Source organism: Trichoderma evansii, assembly GCF_050947405.1.
Source record: "Trichoderma evansii strain SZMC 28006 chromosome Unknown GGI43scaffold_44, whole genome shotgun sequence".
Lineage (NCBI taxonomy): Eukaryota > Fungi > Ascomycota > Sordariomycetes > Hypocreales > Hypocreaceae > Trichoderma > Trichoderma evansii.
The window spans coordinates 47,808-72,416 of NW_028145162.1; the positions used below are offsets into that span (position 1 = coordinate 47,808).

The window sequence follows — 24,609 nt, forward strand, 5'->3', positions numbered from 1 at the left end:
TTTTTACTTATTAATATATATTATATTTTAATATTATATTAATAATTTTATTTTTTATTTTAATAAATTAGTAATATTATTAGTAATATTAATATATTATATTAATTTTTTAATATATAGTAGTAATTATATTTTAATATATATTTTTTAATATTTTAATTTGTAGTTTTTTTAATACCTAGATTTTATTATTATTTTATTTTAATATTTTTTTATTAAAATATATATATTTTAAAAGTTATTTAAATATTAAGTTTTTTATTAAGTTTTTTATTTTATTAAAAATAAGGTTATATTCTTTAATAATAAACAAGGTATTAACTTATATTTACTTATAATTTCTTTTATAATTTTTATATAAAATTTAAATTTTTATTTTAAATATTTATTTAAAATATTTTTTTTTTTAATTTAAAATATTTGCTTTTTTATTTTTAATTTTTTTATAATATATAAATTTATATTTATAATTTAATAAAAACTTAAAATATTTAACTTATTATAAAAAAAATTTTTAAATTATAATAAAATAAATAATATTATAATAATTAATATAAACTTTAACTTTATAAATATTTTTTAAGTAATAATATTATTATTTTTTAAATATTTTAATAATTATTATAAATTTCTTATTATAAATAAAATATTTTAATTTAAGTTTATATAATTTTTTTAAAAAGAAAATTATTAAATAAAATTTCTTTTTTTTATTTTATTATATTAATACTTTTTTAATTATAAAATTTAAAATATTTATTTTAATTTTTAATAATTTATTAAAATTATATATAATAAATATAAGTTTATTTAAAAAAGTATTTTTAAATTTTTAAAATATTTTTTTTATTTTTTTTTTATATATAAGTTTTTTATTTTTAAATTTTTTTTTACTTTTCTTATTTTTTTTTAAGTAAATAATATTAGTAAATAATTTAATAATTTTATTATAATTTTTAATAAACTTTTAATAATAATTTACTAATTTTAAAAAGCTTTATATTTTTTTTTTTATTTTTAATAATTTCTAGTTTTAAATTATAATAAGCTTATTAAAGTTTATTTAAATTTATTTTAATAAAATTAAATATTTAAAAAACTTAATTTTTTATATATAAAAATTATATTTATTTAATTTTACTAGTAAATTAATATCTTTTAATATTTATAATATTTTATAAATATATTCCTAGTATTCTTTAAAAGTTTTAAAAAATATTAAAATATTATTTAAATATATAATTATAAAATTATTTATAAATATTTTTAAAATATAATTAATTATTTATTAAAATATTACAGGTATATTAATAAATTTAAATAATATTATTAAGTATTTAAATAATTTATAATATATTTTAAATATTATTTTTTATTTATTTTTTTTTTAAATATAAATTAAATTATATATTTTTTTAAAGTTTAAGGTAGTAAATTATTTTATACTAGTTAAGTAATTTTAAATTTTTATAATAAATAGTAATAAGATTTAATTTTTAATAATAATTTTATTTAATTATTAATAATTAATAATTAATTATAACTTTTTATTTTTTTTTAATATAAATATAATAGGGTATTTAGCTTATAAAATAAATAGTTTAATATATTCTTTTTTTAATTATTTTTATATTTATTTTTTTAAAGTTTTAAGCTTTATTTTATTAAAATTATAAATTAAAAAAAACTTTATTATTTTTTTATTTATAAAATTAATATAATAATTTTATTATAAGTAAAATAATTATATTATTTTTAATATTAAATTAAATAATTTTTAATATTTTTTATATTATTTTAATACTTTAAGTAAAGTTTTATTTAATTCTTTTACTTTTTTTTTTTTTTTTATTTTTAATAGTATTTTATTTAAAACTTATAATTTATTTTTTACTTATATAATAATTTTATTAATATATATTTTTTTTAATTTAATTTACTTATAATTATATTATAATAATACAAGTAATTTTTTTAAGTTAAATTTAACTTTTTTTTTAGGTTTTATTTTTTTTTTTTTATTTTATATAAGAGTTTTTAAATTTAAAAGCACAGCTTTACTTTCCTTACTTTTTTTAAAATATAATTATAATTTTAATAAGATTTTATTTTCTTATTTTATTTATTTTATTTTTTAATTAATTAATAAGTTATTTTAATAAAGCTAATAGTTTTTAAATATAATATTATAATTATTAAATATTATAATATTAAATTTAATATTTTTAATATATTTAATAATAAGTATAAAAAAGTAATTAATCTTTGTATTAATTTTAATTTTAATATTTAAGTTAATAATATTAAAAATAAGTATTAGATTTATTTTAATAAAGTATAGTAATTAAAATTTAATTACTAAGCTATTAATAATAAAATTATAATTTATACTATTATTTATATAAATTTTAATTAATTTATTATATAATTATTTTATAAAAAAAAACTTTTTATTTTTTATTATTTAAATTATATTAATAATAATTTTATTTAAATAACTTTTTTATTATATTTTTTTTAATATTTTATATATTATTTATATTTTAAATATTAATTTTAATTTTAAATTATTTAATAATAGGCTTTAATTAAAATTATATTTTTTAATTTTTTATTTATATAAGTGTTTAAATTATAACCCTGTTAAATTAATTTAATAATAATTTAATAAAATTAGTTTTTTTTTTTTTTATAGGTTTTATAATATTATAATTTATAATTTAAGAAATATTACTTATTATAATATTTTATTACTTTTTTTTTATAAGGTTATAATTATATTATCTTATATTATTTTTTAAATTTATTAAAAATATATATTTAATAATATATTTTATTATATTTATCCTAGCTTTTTTTTTTATAATTATTATTAAAGCAGTTAATAATTTTATTAATTAAAATTTTTTATAAAATTTATTTTATTATAATCTTTTCTTAAGTTTTATTAAAGTTAATATTTTATATAAGTTATTATTTAAAATATATTATATATACTTTTCTTTATATTTTTTTAATATAATTATATTCTAGGTTATAAAATCTGTAGAAATTATATTTTATATATTTATAATATACTTTATATAATTTATAAAAATAATATTTATATTATATTAATTAATAATTTTAATTTTTATATAAGTATATAATATATTTTTTTTTATAAAATTTATATTTATATATTTTAAAGCTATCTTAGCTTTTATAAATTATATTTATTATTTTTTTAAATATTTTAAAAGTATTATAAGTATTATAAAGTTTAGTTTAAAACTTTTATTTTATTATTTTATTATTATAAAAGTAATAGTCTAGTATATCTTATTATTTTATATTTTTTTAAAAGTAATTATAAATTTATTATTTAAAATTATAATAATAATACTTTTTATATTTATATTTTAAGTTATTTAAAAAATAAAAACAGCAGTAATATATTATATAATTATAATTATAATTTAAGTAAGTATACTTTATATTATTACTTTTATAATATTTATATTAAAATTCTTTAATTAAGCTTAAGCTAAGGCTTTTATAATTATTAATATTATTATTAGATATTTTTATTATTTTTTTTAAATATTATTTAATAAGAAATTATTTTTTTATAATATATTTTTATTTTATTTTAAAGTTAAAAGGTCTAAGAATTCTTTTTTTCTTTACTTTAACTTTATAATTATAATTATAAATCTTGCTTTTATAATAAGTGTATCCTAGGTAATTATAATATATATTTATAAAGTTATATAATAAGTATTTTAATATTTCCTAGTACTTGTTAGCTTTCTTATTAACTAGTTCCCTTAAAATAAATTTATTTATTTACTATTTTAATTTATAATCCAAGTTAAGTTTTATTTTTTTATATTCTAGATATTTAAATAATTTAAAGTAAGCTTTAATTTTTATTTTTTTTTTTTAAAAAAGTTCTACTATTATATTTATATTATATTATTATTTAACTTTATATTTATATTTTAAATTTATTAATTTATATTTTAAATATTTTAAATATTTATATTTTATATTTTTTAAATTATATATATTATATTTATAATAATTATTATTAATATAATAATTATAAGATTTTTCTTAAAATTTTATTATATTAACTTTTATTTTTTTAAGTATTTTAATTATTTAAAGTTTTTTAAAATAATAACTTAATTTTTTTTTACTGCTTTTATAAATAATATAATTATTATTATAGCAAGCTATTTAGCTTAAATTTATATAAGTGTTTTTACATATAGTATTAATTTAAGTTTTTTTTAGTTAAGTAAATTATTTAAAAATAGTTTTTTTTTTTTATTTTTTTTAATATAATAATTTTTTTTTTTATAACCTGGCTTATTATAATAATAATATTTACTATTAAACTTTTTTTTAAGTTTTTTTTAAAAATTTTTATTTTTATAATTAATAAAATTTAAGTTTATTTTTCCTAGTTTATTATTATTACTATTAATAATATATTTACACTTTTTATTATTATTAGCTTATAAATATATTTTAATTTAATTTCTTATTTTTTTAATTTTATATTTTTATTATTATTTATATTACTATTTATTAATTTTAATAGATTTTTTTTATAATATTTTAAATATTTCCAGGGGGTTTTTTAATAATAAAGTGTTTTTAATTTTAAATTTTAAACTAGTGTAATATAATATATACTTAATTATATTATTATAATTTATTTTAATATTTAATTATATAAATTTAATTATATATTTAAAATATAGTTTTTTTTTTTATTTAATATTAAAAAATACTATTTTAATTTTTTATTTTTTATTTTTTTTTTTAAATAAAGCTTTTAATTATTTTTTAAATTTAATATAACTTATAAAAAAAGTTATAATTTTTTTTTTTTATATTATTATATTATTATTTTTTAAATCTTATAAGTATAATTTATATTAATTTTTTATAATATTAATAAATCTTCTTCTTATTATATAAATTTTAAATTTATTTATATTTATAATAATTTTAAAATAATTAAAGTAATTTTTTATATTTATAAAATAAGCTTAGATTTTTTTTAAATTTTTATTAAATAATATAAGTATTTTTAATTTAAATACTTCTTTTAGGTTTTATTATTATAAGGTAATATTAACAGTTAAAGTAGCAGTAGTTACTACTAGTATAAGTATTATTATATTATTTTATATCCCTTAAAGCTGCTTTTAAAAGTTTATAATAGTTTAAGTTTACTAGGTAATAATATCTTAAGCTATGCCTTATTACTATTATAAGTTACTAATAGCTTACTAATCCGCGGTGTATTAAACTTTTATCTGCTATACTAGTTTTTTTATATTTACTAATTAAATTATAATATTAGCTTTTATTTATAATAGTTTTATAAGTTTTTTATTAATATTATTATTTATTTTATAATTAGATATATTTTTTAATATTACTTATAAGTCTAGTAACTGTTTAAATAAAAGTTATTAATATATAATAATTTAATTATTAAATTTTTAAACAGGATTAATAATATAAAAAAATTCTTAAAAAATAAACTTAAAATTTAAGTTTATATTAATAAATAAATTAAAAAATTTATAAGTAATAATAATAAGTAATAGTAATTAATTACTATTAAAGTTAATAAGACTTAATAAGTTATACTTTAATTATATTATAATTAGTATATTAATAATTAGCTATTTAAGTTATTTAAATAAGTGTAAAAGGTAAACTTATATATTTAATTAAGTATTTATCCTTGATATACTTAATTATTAAGTGTATTAAATAGTACTTAACTTATTTAATAATTAATTTTATTAAGTAATATATAATTAGTAGAACAGGCTTATTTTAATCTGTTCTTATTTATCTTGTAAGCCTATTATTACAACTATAAGAGTTAGGTTATAACACCTTAGTATTTTTTTAAAAAATAATTAATTATATATTATATAATTATATAAATTATTTTATTATTATATATTTTAATAATATTTTTATTTATTTTAAAAATCTAGAAAAATATAAGAAATATATTAAAAAAGTATTATAAATATTTTAAAATAATAAACTTTTAGTAAAATTTAAAAAATATATTATTATTTTAAATAAAATTTATTTAAATTTTAAAAAATTTAAAATAATTGATAATTAAAAATTACTTGAAAATATTAAATAAATATAAAGTTTTTTAAAACTTATTAATTATTATTAATATTTTATTAAAAGCTTTTTAAAAATTATTATATTATTTATAAATATAATAAAAAAAATATTAAATTTAATTTTATATAAAATATTTTAATAGTTTTTAAATATTTTAAATAAGCTTTTACTAGTATATTAATACTTATAATATTTAATTTAAATAAATTTATTATAATAAAAATATAATAATTTATTATATTATTAAATTAAACAAGGTAAAAAATTAAGCTAATAATTATTATTATAGTAATTATTATAATAAAATTAATTATTTATAAAAGATTTAACTATTACAGGGAACTAAGTTATAATAAAAAATTAATATTTTAAATTATATAATTAAAAAAGTATTAAGTTAATTAAATAAAAAAAAATTTAAGTTTATAACTTATTTTTTTAAGAAATTATATAAACTAGAATTTAAATATTTTATTTATAATAAAAAATTTATAATTATATATAATACTTTTAATAAATAATATTAAAAATATTATTATAAAAAAAACTAATTTTTAATAATAATTTTAATAAATTATTAGAATATTATTTATTTTATAATAATATAAGAATTATTTTATAAATAAGTTAAATATTATAAGTAACTTTTTAAATTTAAGCTTATTATTAAATATTATAATAGTTTTAATAATAAATATATTAATATATTTAATAAATATTTAAAATATTTTTTAAGAAATACTAAAAGTTAAAATATAAATATTAAAGAAAAATTAATATAAAAATTTAATATTTTAATTAATTAATATTATATATTAAATTAAAATAAATAACTTAATTATTAATAATATAAAAGAATATATTAAGAATTAAAAAAATAAGTAATATTTAAAAAAGATTTTTATAAATACTAGATATTTAATATTAAATAAATTTATTTAAATATTAAAAGATTTATAAAATAAAATAATAAAATTAGTTTATATATATAAGTTTAATAAATATTATAAAATTAAAAAAATTAAATAATAAATTAATAAATATTTTAAGTTTAAAAATATTAAAAAATAAATATAAAAAGTTATATTAAAATATATAATATATAAATAAATTAAAATATTATATTACTTTTTTTATAAAAAATTATAATTTTTATTAATTTTAATTAAAAATTAAAAATTAATTATATTTAATTATATTATAAAGCTTTTATTTTTAAAAGAATTTATAAGTAATAATATTTATAGTATTTTTATAATAATTAATTAACTTTTAAAAATAATTTATTTTATTTTAATAAAAAATTTTTTTATAAAAAACTTAGCTTATATTTTTTTTAAAAAATATTTAAATAAATTATAAATTATTAAATAAGAGTATTTTAAATAAAAGATTAATATTTATATTTAAATTCTAGTAATTACTTATAATAAGAATTAAATTAAAATATAAAACTAGTATTATTTATTACCTTTGAATAAATAAATAAATAAAATAAATTAATTAAATTATTAATATATATTTATAATATTATATTAATTTTAATTAAAATAATTAAGTAAAATATTTATTAACTGTTTAAGCTTTTTATAATAGTATACTAGTAAAATATATAAATTATTTACTATTTTATATTAATTATAAGTTTAAACTAGATTTATACAAGCTTTTAATTAAAGAAGAAAATACTAGTAAAATTATTATTATAGCTAATAAATTTAAGGAACTGTATTAAAAATTGCAAGTATAATTTGAATTTGTTAAAGAAAAAATAATTAAATTTGCAAATATAAAAAGAATTAGAAAACTAATTTTTAAGAAAGGAGATATAGTTTACTTATTTTAATATTTATATAGTAAAATTAATAATTAAAAAATAAAATTAATTTTATTAAATTTAATATTTTTTAATAGTTATAAAATATTAAGAAAATTATAAATTTAATTAACGTTATATTATTAAAAACTTAGCTATTATTATAAAAAATTAAAAAGTAATTAAATTATAAAAATATTATAAAAGTAATAGTAAAAGTTAAAATTTATAATTTATAATATTAAATTAATAGTTTTTAATTTAAAAAAAAAATAAAAAATAAAAAAAAATTTAAATAATTAATTTATTAGGGTTAAGAAAATTATAAATATTAAAAGAAAGCTAGAAAAAAAAATAATATATTAAGGCTGTATATAAGGTTAAATTTATTAAATTTAAAAACTTTTATTATATATTTTAATTAGAATAAAAAAAATATATATAGAAATTTAATTATAATACTATTGCATTGATTTTTTCTTTATTCTTATAATCCTAATTAAATTACGCTTGGGTGGCCCTTAAGTGGGGGTGGCCATTAACTAGGTGGTCTGACTTAGAAAGTACTGATAAGTATAAGCAGAACGTATGGGACTTAGTCTTGCGTACTTATATTTTAGCCTATAACTAATGTGCCCTTGGTTTTCCCGTGTTTTGATTGGCTTAGCGTTAGAAAGATATATAAATTCTGCCTTAGCACCTTCAATGAGTAGCTGCGCTAATCCTAAATAACTCGTTGGCTAAAATATATAATGAATAGCAACTAAGAGGGGCTATTACGTCCAGTCTATCGAATACTCGTCAAACAGTGAGTCGGTGAATTCAAATGGAGACGATATAGAAAGTTCTGAAGTGCGGAAATATCTAGCACACAATGCCTTCTGTCTTAAACCATATAGTGGTTTCCAGATATCGTCATCAGCATTGCCCATCTGTCGAGGAGAGGGCTTCAAGATTCGGTCAATGACATCCCAAGCCGTGTCTTCCATTATCCTTGCACGCGCACGCACAGCTCAGAGAGAGCAAATGACATAGCGTGCCATTGAATATGAGCGTTGGAAAAGAACCAACGCCAGCAGCTCAGTTCACAATCAGCCCCAAGTGATTGCTCGAATTCGAGCAGGCTGATAGATGATCTAAATAACAAATCTTTATCACTGGGAGTTAAAGGCATCCCTTCCTCAGTGTCACCATAACAGGCTGGATATAGAATAAGAAGGCGTAGCTTCGCGACGATCAGTGGTGTTACCTTCAACACTAACCGACTTATGGGTGTGGGTATCGCTCGACAGAGGTGCAAATATGTATCATCTAAATAATTTGATAGCCTGTTTAATGCTATTTCATTCTCTTTAATTCCTGTTGGTGTCTGGTAGGGGTGGATAATATTATTACCGCACGAAGCAGCCAGCTTCCACGCTTCATATCGGATCAAAGAGAATACCATTTCTGTGTAGTCACGACGCTCGCTGAGTTCCGAGGATGCCACTTCCATATCTCCATCATCAATATTCAGCGGCATTCTTGTATCGAAGCTCGAGAGCGTAATAGTGGCCTCCATGCCTATGCCTTCTGAAATACGCCAATCAAGCGAGCATAGATGCCACCAAATACGGCGTCGCGTTTCTGTTTCGAATAGAGATAGATTGAAAACAGAGCCGTCTCGATGCAGGCCTATAGTTCGTGAGATCTGGATTGCTAGGGAAATCAGGACTCCAATGCTACGGGCTTCCTTTCTAGGTATGCACGTCTATACGGAGCTTGGTGAGTATTGATTATTCTTCCTAGGGCGATAATTTATTTAATAAGCTTACCAAGAAGATAACAAATGCCTGAAGAACCTGCAGGTCATGTGTTTGAAGCACCTGAGCGTCGGCCAATGCTTTCTCAACCGCTGATCTGAAAGAGGCTGTATAACTCTGGGTATCTAAGGCAAACTCAACTCTAGCTTGAGACGGTGAAAGAGAAGATACTGCGCCGTAGCAGACTGCTAGCAGTAGAGTGCGAGCCTCTGAGTTCAAGCTGCCCTCATTTAGTGATAAATCATTTAGGATTTGTTCAATGCTAGGATTGTGGAGAACCCTGATGAGGGGATCGACATTTTGCACATATATCTTCCAAAGTCGAAGTATCTGATCGAGGGGAGGGTTCGCGACTGCTCTCTGAACTTGTGGTACCGTATGTGGGAACAAAAAACTCCCACCGGACAGGTTTTCTCGAGGTATTAAGGCGAGCTGGTATGCTGAATTGTATCCGAAACTGGCATAGGAGTCTTCAAGCTATTCGCAGATGTATCTTTTTAGCAAATATTTCCTCTGTCAACATGCTTTTATTTTGGAAGGAGACAAACCTTTGCCGGAAGCTCCGTCCAGAATGTTTTTGTCAGAAAGCGACTTTTCCCGGGCTCGTCTATCAATAAGCGGCCGGGATGCTGTCGAAACCCCCTAGATTTATCATCCGTGATATCTTCAACCCTGGTATAGAAGTTTCTCATAAGACTTTGCCCTTCGTTTGAACCAAGTAGACGTTCGAGTTCAGCTACTCTATCCACGAGCTTTGAATCACGATATTTCGATTTACGATCTCGACGAATAGGCTCATTGGTGTATATGCAGCCGATACTCCCACGGACACAGTTCGAACAGGACTGAATTCTATTACATTTCAATTTTCGCCGATAGCATTCCATGCAGGCTCTTGACGGCAGCCGTGGATTTTGTCTTGGAAATGTGAGATGGAGAGGGTTTCTGCTGTTCATGATTTGCAGGTTTCCAAATATTAGTTACATGAAAATTGAACTCAGCCATTCAGCACAGTAATTGATGCAAGTGAATGCTGATGCTGCGGGGTAGCAAGCGTTTGGAGATCAAAGTAGGCCTAGGACAGGACTGCGGCGCGAGAGGCGCGAGAGACCCGACAGACCCGTCCGCTTGCAACCGAATGTGCAAATGTTCCTAATCCCGAAAACAAGCAGACAGTTAACGGACATAATGAATTTGAAAGAGCCGGACATGCAAAAGAATGGATCCTGTGTTCAAGTCATCTAACATGACATGGGATTCGGCTCTTACGCGTTATCTTAGCGATAATGGTACTTCAGAGGTTACATCATTAACATAAAAAGGCCAACCATTTAACGTAAATTTGAGAAGGGCAACAACAATTGTTATATTGTCTAGTTTTTTTTTTCCACGCCCCCTGAGACTTTCATTCTATCCACCAAGACTTATTCGCTGCAATGTCTGAGATCATTATTGTTGGAGCTGGTCCGACGGGCCTTTGGCTCGCATTAGAGCTCCGCACTGCTGGGCTTGGGGTTACTGTAATCGAAAGAAATAGGGACCGAGATATTCGTTCACATGCGATTGCGATGTCTGCTGGTAGTCTTGAAACGTTCGCAACTCGTGGTATGGCTCAACGTTTCATCAACGCCGGTATACCTCTTCACTCTGTTCATTTTGGCTCTTCAGAGAGCCGGCTGCAAATGTCAAGAGAGACTTTAGGGATCAAGCATCCTCATTCTTTAATGATTCCGCAAGCCGTGACGGAGCAGCTCTTAGTAGAGCTTTGCCAAGAAAAGGGAGTCAAATTCTTCTTCGGCCACCTCGCGATTGGCCTTGTTCAAGATGGTGAGACCGTCACTGTTGAAATCGAGACTGAAAACGGGTTGAGGTCTACATTTACTGCATCTTGGCTTGTTGGGTGCGATGGAACGAAGAGTGAGGTCAGAAAATTAGTGAACTTTTGAGTTCCCTGGTACTGATGGCAATATCTCCGGTTGGCTAGCAGATGCACTAGTTACAGACCCACCTTCTAACCCGATATCAGTCAATAACGAGTCTGGGTCCTTCTTGATGCAGCCTCTTGGGTATCAAAAGTACTATCGGCTCGCCGGAGTGAACATAGGCACCATGGATTTTCCACCAAGCGCAATCCCAACACTGGAAAATTTCAAATCATTCGCATTTGAAGCTCTTGGGACAGATTTTGGAATTGATTCTCCTCTGTGGATCTCTCGGTATTCGATCACGACCCGTCTAGCGACGAACTTCCGTAGCGGGCGTGTCTTTATCGCCGGCGACGCTGCTCATCAATTTTTCCCGGCAGGTGGCCAAGAAATCACAACAGGGTTACAGGATGCTGCAAATTTAGCATGGAAACTAGCTGCTGTTACTCAAAAACGATTGACAGGAAAGAAGGGGGATGAGCTTTTAAACTCTTACAGCACGGAGAGAAGACTAGCGTTGCAAGCGATAATCAAGAGCACACTTGCCCAAACTGCTCTGTATGCCTCAAGCAATCCAGTACAGTCTGCTTTGGCTGACGTTGTATACGAACTAATTACCCACCCTGACTTAAACAAGTTGTGGGTGAGGCGAATCACCGGGTTTGATGATCCATTCCCTAAGGTAGAAGCTAGTCAAGATCCCTTAATAGGCTCAAGGGTAACTCACCTTGAAGTAGGCGGTGGATTTGAGCCACTCCATGGTGCCATGGCTGTTGATACCTTCATTCTGCTTTGTGCGAAGCCTCGACCTTAAGCTGCTTCTTTACGACTGCATTAGCCCTTGGGCCGCTCATATCAAGTATTTCGGTCCAAATGACGATATAATTTCCTTTGGTAAGCAATGGGATGGTGTGGGTGCAGCTTTAGTCCGTCCAGATGCACGTGTTGCTTGGGTTTGCAGAGCTTCATTTCCTAGAGAACAAATTAAATCTGCCATAACTGAATTACTTGGAAATCAGTATAAAGAAATTTAAACTCAAAGTTTAAAGTTAGTTGTATAATATGTAATTATTATAACTTGGCTCTTATACTCAAAAATGAATCTACAGAGTAGGACGTAGCGGATAAATATAAAACCTATTCGCTGATTAATAGTAATATATTACGTTGTGTTTTATAATCGGGTACCTGGTAATAGTTTGATCCATTATACTCGACGTTAATTGTCCAATCCAAGATTGAAAAATGGATTTCAAGTACGTGCACACTTATAATGATAATTTAAACTCTATGTTACTATAAGAAGGCTGATTACCTATTTTACGTTTACCAAAGCGGTAACCTATTAAATGCATTACTATTGGTATATTGACTTAACATACCTGCTTACATAAATCTTAAATTTACATTTGTATTTTGGTGGCCCAAGGAACATGCTTCGTCATAGATTAGGTTACAAAGGCTGTATATTATACAAAATAATAAGCTATATTAATTACAGAAATTTACATAAAATCTGATAAAGCACTATCCAGCCTTGTAGCCTCCTTGAGTGGAATCGATTTACCCTTTCTCGGTAGCCCAATCCTGTTATGCCAGACGACTTTCATGCCAACATTCGTTGCGCCTTCAACATCTCCTGGACTGCCTGCAACAAATAACGCGTCTTGAGCTTGAACACCCATAACTGTCAAGATGGCCTGGTAGGCTTGTTCGGTAGGCTTGTAAAAGCCAATCTCCTCTGCGGTGACAACTGTGTCGAAATTCCCAACTATACCAGCCGCAATAGTTCCTAGATGCTGTGAACAATTGGTTACCACGCCGAGCTTATAACCCTGAAGCTTCAGCTGCTCTAAGACTCGGGTATCTTCGGGCCATGGCTGCAGTTTGTCCCAGTTTTCTAATAACGTCCTGGGAGCCGAGTCAGGCAAGCCAACATCTTTTGCAGCTTTGTGAACGAGTTGCTCATATGGGACATAAGCGCCGGTGCCGAAGGTCAATTCCAAATAGCGTGCGCGCCAAATTCGACCCTCTGCCGCGCTCGTGGAGGGAGTAGATGCGTCCCATAGAGTCCAAGAGTCCAATAGGGCGGTAAGGAGGTCGAATATAACGACTTTTGGTCGCCAGTTTGCAGATGAGGACGTCATGACGATAGACAGCTTGTGACGTATGATGGATATCGAGAGAAGTTGAGTAAAATTGAGAGTCTACCGACTGCTATAGATTCACAGAGGGGCGGATTAACGGTAGATATAAGACCTGTATTACCATAAATTTAATACAAGAGCATGGGTTTCCGAGCACAAAGGTGTGGTTTGTGTGGTGTGGCTCATGTCCTTTAGCACAGGATTGACAGCACCCCACTAATTCCAATTTTGGTCATCAAGTCGCAGCCGCACACCTCATTAGGAATAGCCGCATTATTCTGGACACCCGGTCCCCTGTCGTTGCATAGCGTCGCACCCGCGCACTCTTCCTGGTTAATGAGTTTGTATCCCGCATTTATTTAGAAAGGACTGCTAGCCCCGTCTATAAGAAGCGCAGCAGCACAAGTATAGCCAAGTTCATCCAACAGCCAACTCATCACTTCGTGATGGAATCAGCGCATCTAATATTACAAACCGCGGGCGATTTTCGACAATACTATGTCGGAAAGGATCTCTCTCAACTGCCGAAACCGGCCCTGATACTCGACAAGGCCAAAATGCATCGGCACTGCAAATCTCTCCTCGATGCCGTAGAATATTTAGGTGTAGACTTTCGGGCACATGTCAAGACACACAAGGTGCATACACTCCTTCCTATTCTAATATCCCAAACTCCGAACACTGACTTTAGACCGACAGACTCTGGAAGGGGTCCGTCTGCAAACTGGGGAAGCAAAAAAAGAGGTTCGACTGGTAGCGTCAACTGTCGCTGAAATCGAGTATCTACAGCCACTGTTACACGAATTCATGGAAAATGGCCGCCAAGTGAATATTCTTTGCGGTATTCCCCTACCACCTTCCCAGGTCGATCGCCTGGCGGCTATCGGCCGGCAGCTGGGCCAAGGTACCATTTCTCTCATGGTCGATCACACAGCCCAGCTGAGCCACGTAGCTCGCTTTGCAGAGCAAGCCTCGTTTCCAGCCGGAGTCTACTTAAAAGTCGATACAGGCTACCACCGAGCGGGTTTACCTCCTTCGGGTCTCAACAAGGACGATTTGGTTTCCAAACTGATGACCCTTGACAGCCAGCGCAAAATTAACTTTATTGGTCTTTACTCACACAGCAGCCTCAGCTACAATGACTCAACCGCCGAGCAAGCAATGGCTAATCTCCAAGGCGAGCTCAGCGGGTGTCTTGATGCGCTCCAAAAAAATGCGGGTTTGTTCTCAAACGATAAGGAAATAACTATCAGTATCGGAGCCTCGCCGCAGGTTACTTCAATAGAGAACTTGGTTGGGGCTGAGGGCACATTATTAGAGGACGCCAAAGCTCTGCGGCAGACCTTGCACAAGGTTATAAGTGGGAGACATTATGGATTTCACACCAAACTCGAACTTCACGCCGGTGTATACTCCCTCCTTGACGTGCAACAACTGTCTACGCATTCCCGGGCTCATTTCGGGGACTATGAGGATGAAATAGCCATCTCTGTCACGGCAGAGGTTTGTAGCGTCTACAACGACGGAGAGCGGCAGCAACCCGAAGCCTTACTTGCGGTTGGGGTGTTGGGCTTGGGACGTGAACCTTGTGTAGCCTATGAGGGGTGGGGCATCATCGACCGCGATGCCTATGCCCCTAATACGCCATATCCCGATCGCCGGCTGATTGTGAAGCGTGTGAGCCAGGAACACTGCATTGTGTCATGGGGACTCATCAACGGCCATGGCGATGGAGATTCTCAGCCGCCCATACCGCTGCATGTGGGTCAGACTGTTCGCATCTATCCGAACCATGCCTGCATTACGGGAGCCTTATACGGTTGGTATTACGTAGTAGATTCGTCAGAAGATGGTGAGCGAATCGTAGATGTTTGGGAAAGGGCGGATGGGCGGAAAATATCCATAGTTAGATAAAAATTAGATTGTCCGCATGGATATAATAAGTAATACTATTATATATGCTATTTGCAGTCATCCGGCTAGATTCTTCTCTGGTGGCTTCCAGCAAGGCGGACTAGTAATATCCCGTAGCATAGCCAGAAATTAGTCAGCTACCCATAACTACTGCAATACACTTGAGCTTGGTATCTGAACCATAGGGCAATTCTTTCACTGCAACGCAACTTAAGATAGTAGTTTCAGAATGTGTAACATCAGAGGTTATTTGTCAACTTACGTCCGTGCAGGCTTGAGGTCTCCCCAGTAAGCTTTGTAAACAGGAGACAACTCATCGGCGTCGGCGATGTTGGTCAAAAATATCGTGACCTCAACTACGCTCTCTAGGCCGGAGTCGGCTTGCTTGAGGACAGCTTCAACATTCCTCATGATCTGATGCTGTGCAATCTAATGAGCTTAGAATAACAAGCTGGACAAGTCAAGACGACATACAAATCGATCAATAACCGAGCCGCGAACCATTATCTTCGTTATAGAATCAGCACCTAATATACCTGATGTAAAGACAAAGCCATTGGCGACAATAGCAGGCGTGTAAACGCCTGGGCGAAGCGTGGGTGCATCGTCAGTAAATACACCGACTTTCTTGAGAGACATTTGCGACTATATTGTATTGTGCTGAATTAGAGTGACTGCCCTTGGGTCGAAATCAGGGGAACAATTCTTAAATAAGGAACAACTTGGGGGTCACGCATGGTTCCCGAGATATAAGCCACTTGCTGCCCCATTACCCCCTTCAAAGCAAAATTCCCTGGGGTTTTATACACCACCTACATGTATCTAAGAGCACTGGTATGTAGGCGGAGACCGCTATGTGGATCTTGAATGGATAAATGCATACTAGCGCTCTCGTGCACCACAAGAGGAAAAGTTCGGGTAAGATCTTAACCCCTACTCTACACCAGACCCAATATTGGTATTGATTATTTGTCCACTTCGGCTGCGTTTCCGTGCACCAAATGTGGCAAGGCTCGAAATTTTACGAAACAATCCGGGATACTGCCTGACATATATCCCGACATTGCGTTCCTGTGCACCACAAACCGCAAACCCGATAGTTATTATAGTACGTTTTCAAATTGGACGTCTAGTCACGGCGGTCTCGGGATATAACAGAAGTGGTAGAGATGCAAACTGCGCTGGCAATTCCTTAATCTCCAGAAGCAAGCAATCACGGCATGAATGGTAAAACTACCGATTACAAATTAAAAAAAATTTGAATCATAATTATATGTAGAATCTGCGACACGAAATCGGCGCTAGGGAAGATGGCCGCAATAGCAAATTACCTAGACAACCTGAAATAGCTTAGCTACCAACACTGCTCGTGATGTGCACCCATCGACAAAAGCATTGGTCGATATAATCTTTACTGGCAGAGCTACGCAAGTGAATTAACTGTCATTCAATAATGCACTATAAGATCTATGTCACCGTCTCCCAATAACGCCCGCAAAAAAGTAAATGGTGAGGAAAAAGAACTTATTTGGGCGCAATCAGACCACCTGTTGAGACATGGTATGAGCCCAACTCCCCCGTACTTCTACACCTTGCGTAAACCAACATCGACCAGATAGACTGGCTCGAATACGAGCCAAACTTACCTCTACCACCTCCATCATCCACTGTTTGAAACAACGCAACTACATCCAGACCATTTCTGCGTTCACGATTGATGAGTCGTACCGCATCCAGAATTTGAAAGACGGGAAAGTTTCCCTCTTCAATCCCTCCCTGATCTAAACGCTTTTTCAACCACTCCTGGATCCAAAGTCCAGTTTCAAGCCTTCGAGAAGCTAGCGCACATGTGAATAATAACCCCGCAAACCCGATGGTGTAAGCATTGAGACAAACGCAGTCCTCCCAGCTGATTCCAGCAGCGATGCGTAGCAAGATGAAGATCCAAGCCTCTACTTCATCATATAAATCATCGATATTATGGATAGATGCGCTATCAAAGGTCTGTAGCGGTCCAGTAGAGTGCATGACACGGGCCACCACGTAATAAGCCATGTTCATGGCAAATTTGTGAGACGAGAAATATATAGCTTCATTTTCAGGACTTTTTAAGTCGAGACGCTTCAGACGGCTTGGATTCCCCTTGATCTCTGCCAAGCCTGGGAGGGGCGCGCGCCACTCATCCAGCTTCTCGGAGTAAATCTTAATCATGACCAAAAGCTCACTGAAAGGAATTGGTTGCTCAGATGCTGAAGTGGCTTTGTCTATAAGTTTTGAGGCTGTGTTTTCTCTCAGCATTGGACTGTTTTTCCCTTGTTTCGTCCAGCACGCAATAAGAGCGGCGGTGTTGAGACGATGCGATTCGCAAAGTATCCAAAGAATAGTAGCCGTACGACCACTCGTAGTATTCGAAATAAATTGCATTTCTGGACAAAGTAACGGGTTGAAGTAGTCCTGAAAGAACTCGGGAACCCCAAAATATGCCCTGCGCCACCAGTTTTGCATCTTGACTTCCACCCAAGCCGCAAGCAGACCGGCACCGTGGGGAAAGAGAAGATTAGCGGACTTCTTTAGCAGTTTTTCTACACCTTGGGAATGGATGTAAAACCCTTTGAAGTGACCCATTGAGGATTCCACATAACAGAAAAGCACAAGCGTGGCAAAGGCCAGCATTGGGTTCGAGTCGAAGGTTTCAGGGCTCCAACTTGACATTTTGCGCAGGGCAGAGCCGTACAGCTCGCTACTTAAAGCTTCATGGCCAGAATCCGGTCGGAAGTCCAATTCTAGTGAGTCAGATGGCTTGAGTAGTCGTCTCTGTGGCAGTTTTCGACTCAGGCGGCTGGCTGCAAGGGTAGCTATGGTGTCCGTGATGAGTGACGATTGGCTGCGAATAGTCTCCATAGATTTGAACGCCAAATTTAAAGCTGGCAAACAATGAACATCCCAAATATTCAGGTAGAATCTAACGACGTCACTGGTTCTCTGTTGTGGTAAAAGTGATGGGCCTAAACTGACAAGTATGCTCTCCGTGCTCCCCAAGTCTAACGGCTCCTCAAAAAGGTCGGAGCAAGGATAGTCTTCCTGGACTCTATTGTGAATTTTGGGATCATAGAACAAGCAGAGCTCCGGCTGCGGGATCATATTTACATTCAACAGACTGTCTGGGTCGAAAACGGTGTCAGAGCCGCCCCCCATTCTTGGAGGCGAGCGTCGCCAATGCTTTGGCGAAGTCCCTGTAATAGCAACAAAATTACACGATGGCGGATTTGGCTGATACAGTGAAGTGACTGGCCGCACTCCAGTCTTTCGTGACCGTGACGGGCCAAAGACGCTGCGAAACTCGAGCGTCGGGAAGGTCTGCTCACAGGCTACACCGAGCCTCATGCAGAGCCCGCAAGGTTTCTGATCATCGCACTATTGGGTCGTTAGCCGTGACATTCACGCCTTGGATTACAATCAATTGCTTAGCACACCTTTTTCCGCCTCTGCCTGCACATTTTACACCCATTACGAGAGCGACAAATGTTGGTCTTTTTTGGACGAGGCGGAGCTGGTTCGTACATGTTGAGACATGCCTGCCTGAGAAATGTAGCTAGTGAAGCTTCTAAGTCCCGGCAGCCCAAAGTTGCGATACAGGCCGACCGCCGACATTGATCCCCGGTATTACGATAAACTCTTTACAAGAAAGCCAAAGCAGCCTTCGCGAGTCATGCGACCGCTAAGTAGCGCTGGCTAAACTAATCCACCATGTGCCACCTTAATAAATTTGATCAATTCGGCAGACATGCCGATGCATGGAGCCATTGGACCATAGCAACCGGTCTTGGTATAAGTTTATATTGGTGGTAAATTTTATATTTTCGAGGAAGCCTTCGTTTCGAGCGTCGACGCGTTTTTAGAGCCTTGCCTTGAGACATCTCGCATCCTGAGCATGCAATTGCAGTGGTAAGGGATGCTGTTGCACTAAATACATAGAGAAAATTTGATACGATTGTTGTGTTAATTTGTAAAGCACAGCCAGACTATATGCTGCAGATCGCTGTAAAAATTTATAAGATCTCGTCGCAAATACCGCCCGAAGTTCGGAGCTAGGTAAAACGAAGATGAAAAGGTATGATTCAAAATCCTCCACAAACACTTAGATATATATCTTTCCAGATTTAGATGCTACTAGATTTACGGATCAGGTGATTACTGCCCAAGTTCGCTATTCTGACGATCCTCATGCAACTAAGTAATACTTACCAAGCTGACTTGGGCGGTTCTGATGATACGTGATTCCTAAAAAGGGGAACGAATTGCATTTGGAAGAATGCGATAGTCGTGAAATGAGAGTCAGTCAACAATGAAGTTAGAACTGTATCTTATTATAAACTTTGTAGTATAAGTCAGGCCCCTCAAAAAACCATTACCTTGTAGCTACTAAACGTTTACTATCTCATAGCATGAGTAAATAGAGAGATTCCGGTAAAGCATTTAGATGAGGCTCTGCAAGCTACGTCCAGGGTAAGAAAGAAAGTTGGCGTAAGGGTTAAGCCGGACCTGGCCCAACGGGTTAGGATATAAATAGAATGAGATTCCTTTTATTAATAGCAAAAACAACACAAGTCTGCTACGCAAAAAGACTCCTAGCCGTAGCAGCGGCTTATTTCTTGAGAAAACGAGGTCGTGCCGGACAGATCAAATGATTCCTCTGACTTTTTCTCGCGGTATGGTCTTGATAGTGATATCACAAGCTAGATTTCCGTGTATGCGCTAGTAAGTATATGTTTGTAAGCCAGTTCAGAGGTACGTTCCCTCCCTCTTCTCAGCGGATTTTACGATAGTTTGCATCTACATACAACGCAGGCTGTAAAAGTTATATAATATAACTGTAACTAATATGACCGCAAAAACAAATTCCTTTTCACAAAGTCTAGTATAAGTAGCAAGACAAAAGTTCCCGGCTATAGTATGTTAGCGTATGGCAATCCGGCAATCCGGGGGTCTCAGGGACTTAAATTTTGCCGCCCGCGCGTCCTAGGGCCGATGCTGAGTGCGAACTTGGAAGAAATTGTCGCGTACATTATTTACTACTTGACGGGGTCGTTCATTTGCGGCCATATTTTGAGCTACACCATGTGCGGCGGCTTGGCTGACCAGGCCCTTGGTATTATTCTTCCTTTTTGTTCTTTTTTCTTTAAATACTAAACTTTATCTGCCCAAATTTATTAAGTCTATAAACAGGGCCATGTTGAAAGGTCATACGTGCTTCTCCAATCTTTACATCTTCATCAGCCCATCAAGGCAAAAAGCGAACCTTGCGAGCGGTTGTACGACTCCTACTCTTTGCTAGAGCAACTCAATGAGGCCTTCAGCCATAGAAAATGTTAAATCTATGGGCCGGTATTTCGCTCCTGGCGCTGTATCTGGCTGTGCTAGCCGTCTATCGACTATATTTCAACCCGTTGGCAACGATTCCGGGCTGCAAGCTCGCTGGTAAGTGTCATTCTCCATGTCACTCAAACCCTTGTCAGGCCTAGAATCTGTAGCTGAGGACTGTTTCACTTGCCAGTAGCCCTGACCCCTCGGTATAATGCATATAATGACCTTGTGAGGGGTGGGCAGTATGTTTGGGTGATCGAAGAGATGCACCGCAAATTCGGTCCCATAGTGGGCACCCGACCAGATGCAATACACATTTGTGACCCTACTTTTATTGAAGATTTATACCCACAAAACCCCAAACGGCACCGCGAGAAGTTTCATACTGGAGTGAAGTTACTGATGACTCCTGGTTCAATATCTGGTATAGCAGACCATGACCTGCACCGGCGTCGATGGGCTGTTCTGAATCAGTACTTTTCCCAACACACCGTCCGACATCTCGAGCCGACCATCAACGCCCCTTTCTTTGGTGTTTTGGAGCCTCACAGAGTAACCCACTTGGTTACTCATGTGCCTTGGCTGGCAAAAATATTGAAGAGTATACCACCGGCACTTATGACCATCCTTGTCTCGCGGATAGGCGTATTTGAACAGTTTCTGAAGGTGCTTTGGAATTCTCATTATCTTTCAACTAGTCTTTGGGGCGTGCTGATAGATACATAGGACCTTGCTGATACGATCGAAGTTATTCGCAATTCGAAGGAAATACCTGAGGGACGGATCATCTTCCATGAGATAATTCGAAGCGATAATCTTCCCGAGACGGAAAAAGAAACACAACGCATTACAGACGAAGCTATGGTAATTCTGTTTGCCGAAACTGACACAATAGCCTCAACATTGGCTGCCATAGTGTGCCATATGCTAGCTGACCGCAACGCTCTGACCCGCCTACAAGCCGAACTGGGAGCCGTAATGCCTGGCCCACAGCAGCTGCCAGAAGCATCAAAGCTTGACTAACTTCCTTATCTTAACGCTATAGTTCATAAGGCTCTTCGTCTCTTTTCCTGGCGCCACACATCGCCAAGAACGAGCTGCACCGGACGAGGACTTGGTCTACAAAGATGTGAAAAGCGGGCGAGCCTTTGTAATCCCAACTGGCATGGGATACGCGATGGCCAACTACCAGCTGTCTTTTCACCCTATCCGTTATGAAGGGCCATGAGGCTGAGTCCATCAAACTTCTAATACCTTGAAGCTAAATATCATTATACTCCTCATCAAATTCCACTAGAGTTGCAATTCCTCTTTTCTTCACAGCTTCGGTGTATGACCGAGTTGCCATTGGCCTGGTAGATACTGTACTGTTATAGTCGTTGCTGATAAAGTGGTGGAAACCAAGAATCTTAAACCTGCTTCCACCCTTCCCAAACACGAGCGCTGGGTCGCTATTTATCTTGTTCGGCAGGCTCCCTTCGACCACAATTGCAGAAACAGCAGCTCCTTCGTGCCAATGAGGCGGCGTCGCAGCATTAGGAGGAAAGGTAACCGGGAGGCCGATGAAATACTCCCTAAGACAGTTTAAAAGTTTATATTGGTACGCAAATTCTAGGAATAAAAGCAATACAATATCCTTAATATTCCAGTCAGCGCCTCTATGTAGTAATAGTTTAAACAAGTTAGACAAAAATTCGCCCGCACTGCGATCTTCGAAACCCAGACAGTGTAAAATAGACTATAAGTACTGTCTTCAGGCATATTTGGGAGAGACTAGTAAAATTTGGTCATGCTTCATCACATTAGGCTTTGTAGGGGGGGAAAATTGTGAAGTAAGCCAATAGTATCGTGTCGCAAGTATCTACAAAGTAACATTGTGTCAGTTATGTCCTACTACATAACCAAAAAGCCCCATAAATACTAAACATAACCTTTTTAAACTTCAAAAAGCAACCTCGCAATTGACAAGCCCCCCAACACTTTAGAGTTACCACTCGTATTTTGATACCCGACAATAGGCTATCCGATATGATAAAATATATTATGTGGCGTTTTTACATGTCAATTATACAGCTCCCGAAAAACCCGGAATGCAAAAGTTTACTTTAAAGTCTAGACAAATTAAGCTATTTCTTTCAGAATATAATTTGACAATTGGCACGGTGCTATCAAATTAGAAATCCCACAAGTGCTTCCAGCAAGGTTTTCAATGTCAACTTAGCTCCGTTGTCATATTCTGACCACTCATTTTAAACATCAACTTTCACATTTGACCTTTAACAGAAGGTTAGCTCAAATGGCGTCCTTGACCCTTCCTAAGACTATGAAAGTGGTTCATCAACCGGACCCTAAGTCAACACAACTTGTCGTTGAAGACGTTCCGCTGCCTACTTTATCCCGATCAGATGAGTTTCTCATTCATGTGCACGCTATAATGCCATGCCTGAATGAACTTCGTTGGGAGATCTGGTTTCCTTCGCTCTTTGCACCTGGTCGTGAGAGAGTTCCTTGTACAGAAGCAGCTGGAGTCATCGCCAAAGTTGCAGATAGTGAAGAGGCTCGCGCGTCTCAATTCAAAGTTGGCGACGAGGTCTTCTTTCGCCTTGAACCATCTCAAACCGGTAATTTCCGTCAATATACCCTAGCCAGACTTTCTCAATTGGCGCACAAATCTAAAAACATTGGGTGGATAGAGGCCGGCGCAACGCCGTTAAGCTCCCTGACGGCTTGGCAGGGTATCTTCCAACACGGAATTCTAGATGGAAAAGCAGTCTTTGGAGATATAGAATCTCGGAACAAGAATAGCAACCTCAAAGTCCTTATCACAGGAGCCTCCGGCGTTGTGGGTAGCTGGGCAATCCAGTTCGCAGCTCTTGCTGGAGCTTATTGCAGTTGCTAGCGGGGACACTGCTGATTACGTTAGAAAACTAGGTGCAACTGAAGTAATTGACTGTAAGAAGCAGAACATTTCTGACTGGGCTGCGAATCAACTAGAGCGCGAAGTAGATGCCGCTTTTGACTGCGTTGGAGGTGCGACGCTCTCGTCATGCTGGTCAGCTGTTAAAGAAGGCGGTATTCTTCTTAGTGTTACTGGCGATCCACAGCAGGAAAAGCCTGAGTCAACGACCAAGACACTTGCTGAGGCAAAGTGGTTTCTTGTCGAACCAAATGGCCGCCAGCTTGACAAAATTTCCAATTTACAAGGAGAAGGGAAATGTGTGGCCAAGGTGGATGGTGTGGTTAATTTCGCAAATTTTCAAGAGGCGTTCAACAAGGTCGAGAATAAAAAGGCAAATGGTAAAGTAGTTATTACCATTGATTGACCTTAAGGTGTTATTGGCAATCAGTTCAAAGGGCCAACGGGTAGTCAGACTTGGGATTAGCTATGGAACAGAAGCTATTAATCAAAATATACATCGATTGGATAGTTAAGTTATATTCCAATTAAATTATGTTTCTTCAATAATTATAGTACTTAG

General features: G+C 32.3%; 8 protein-coding genes across 8 annotated transcripts; 4 read left to right on the forward strand and 4 right to left on the reverse strand.

Annotated features, from left to right (window-relative positions):
• Nucleotides 1-8,702: 8,702 nt before the first annotated feature.
• Nucleotides 8,703-10,953, reverse strand: GGI43DRAFT_419054 (transcription factor domain-containing protein). Its single transcript, XM_083207628.1, has 3 exons — nucleotides 10,329-10,953; nucleotides 9,793-10,257; nucleotides 8,703-9,728 (listed from the first exon to the last, which is right to left on the reverse strand). The coding sequence occupies exons 1-3, from the start codon at nucleotides 10,734-10,736 to the stop codon at nucleotides 8,967-8,969; spliced, it is 1,635 nt and encodes a 544-aa protein (XP_083055134.1). The 5' UTR covers nucleotides 10,737-10,953; the 3' UTR covers nucleotides 8,703-8,966.
• A 263-nt stretch (nucleotides 10,954-11,216) lies between these two features.
• Nucleotides 11,217-12,739, forward strand: GGI43DRAFT_432434 (monooxygenase; the record flags this gene model as incomplete). The annotated part of the gene is made up of 3 exons (XM_083209575.1): nucleotides 11,217-11,697; nucleotides 11,765-12,477; nucleotides 12,521-12,739. 3 exons carry the CDS (start codon nucleotides 11,217-11,219, stop codon nucleotides 12,737-12,739), a joined length of 1,413 nt encoding a protein of 470 aa, XP_083055135.1.
• A 414-nt stretch (nucleotides 12,740-13,153) lies between these two features.
• GGI43DRAFT_303901 (HAD-like domain-containing protein) lies at nucleotides 13,154-14,007 on the reverse strand. The gene has a single exon (XM_083201582.1). It carries the CDS (start codon nucleotides 13,850-13,852, stop codon nucleotides 13,211-13,213), a length of 642 nt encoding a protein of 213 aa, XP_083055136.1. The 5' UTR covers nucleotides 13,853-14,007; the 3' UTR covers nucleotides 13,154-13,210.
• Nucleotides 14,008-14,222: 215 nt separating this feature from the next.
• Nucleotides 14,223-15,926, forward strand: GGI43DRAFT_303902 (uncharacterized protein). Its single transcript, XM_083201583.1, has 2 exons — nucleotides 14,223-14,490; nucleotides 14,552-15,926. Exons 1-2 carry the CDS (start codon nucleotides 14,299-14,301, stop codon nucleotides 15,764-15,766), a joined length of 1,407 nt encoding a protein of 468 aa, XP_083055137.1. The 5' UTR covers nucleotides 14,223-14,298; the 3' UTR covers nucleotides 15,767-15,926.
• On the reverse strand, nucleotides 15,833-16,530 carry GGI43DRAFT_303904 (Endoribonuclease L-PSP/chorismate mutase-like protein). The gene is made up of 3 exons (XM_083201584.1): nucleotides 16,241-16,530; nucleotides 16,029-16,186; nucleotides 15,833-15,975 (listed from the first exon to the last, which is right to left on the reverse strand). Exons 1-3 carry the CDS (start codon nucleotides 16,403-16,405, stop codon nucleotides 15,900-15,902), a joined length of 399 nt encoding a protein of 132 aa, XP_083055138.1. The 5' UTR covers nucleotides 16,406-16,530; the 3' UTR covers nucleotides 15,833-15,899.
• A 665-nt stretch (nucleotides 16,531-17,195) lies between these two features.
• Nucleotides 17,196-19,348, reverse strand: GGI43DRAFT_419059 (Zn(II)2Cys6 transcription factor domain-containing protein). Its single transcript, XM_083207629.1, has 2 exons — nucleotides 19,240-19,348; nucleotides 17,196-19,180 (listed from the first exon to the last, which is right to left on the reverse strand). Exons 1-2 carry the CDS (start codon nucleotides 19,327-19,329, stop codon nucleotides 17,291-17,293), a joined length of 1,980 nt encoding a protein of 659 aa, XP_083055139.1. The 5' UTR covers nucleotides 19,330-19,348; the 3' UTR covers nucleotides 17,196-17,290.
• A 1,467-nt stretch (nucleotides 19,349-20,815) lies between these two features.
• Nucleotides 20,816-22,358, forward strand: GGI43DRAFT_432435 (cytochrome P450; the record flags this gene model as incomplete). Its single annotated transcript, XM_083209576.1, has 4 exons — nucleotides 20,816-21,244; nucleotides 21,321-21,796; nucleotides 21,857-22,105; nucleotides 22,176-22,358. The coding sequence occupies exons 1-4, from the start codon at nucleotides 21,133-21,135 to the stop codon at nucleotides 22,356-22,358; spliced, it is 1,020 nt and encodes a 339-aa protein (XP_083055140.1). The 5' UTR covers nucleotides 20,816-21,132.
• A 1,095-nt stretch (nucleotides 22,359-23,453) lies between these two features.
• GGI43DRAFT_426634 (NADP-dependent oxidoreductase) lies at nucleotides 23,454-24,453 on the forward strand (the record flags this gene model as incomplete). The annotated part of the gene is made up of 2 exons (XM_083208689.1): nucleotides 23,454-23,992; nucleotides 24,030-24,453. The coding sequence occupies 2 exons, from the start codon at nucleotides 23,454-23,456 to the stop codon at nucleotides 24,451-24,453; spliced, it is 963 nt and encodes a 320-aa protein (XP_083055141.1).
• Nucleotides 24,454-24,609: the final 156 nt, after the last annotated feature.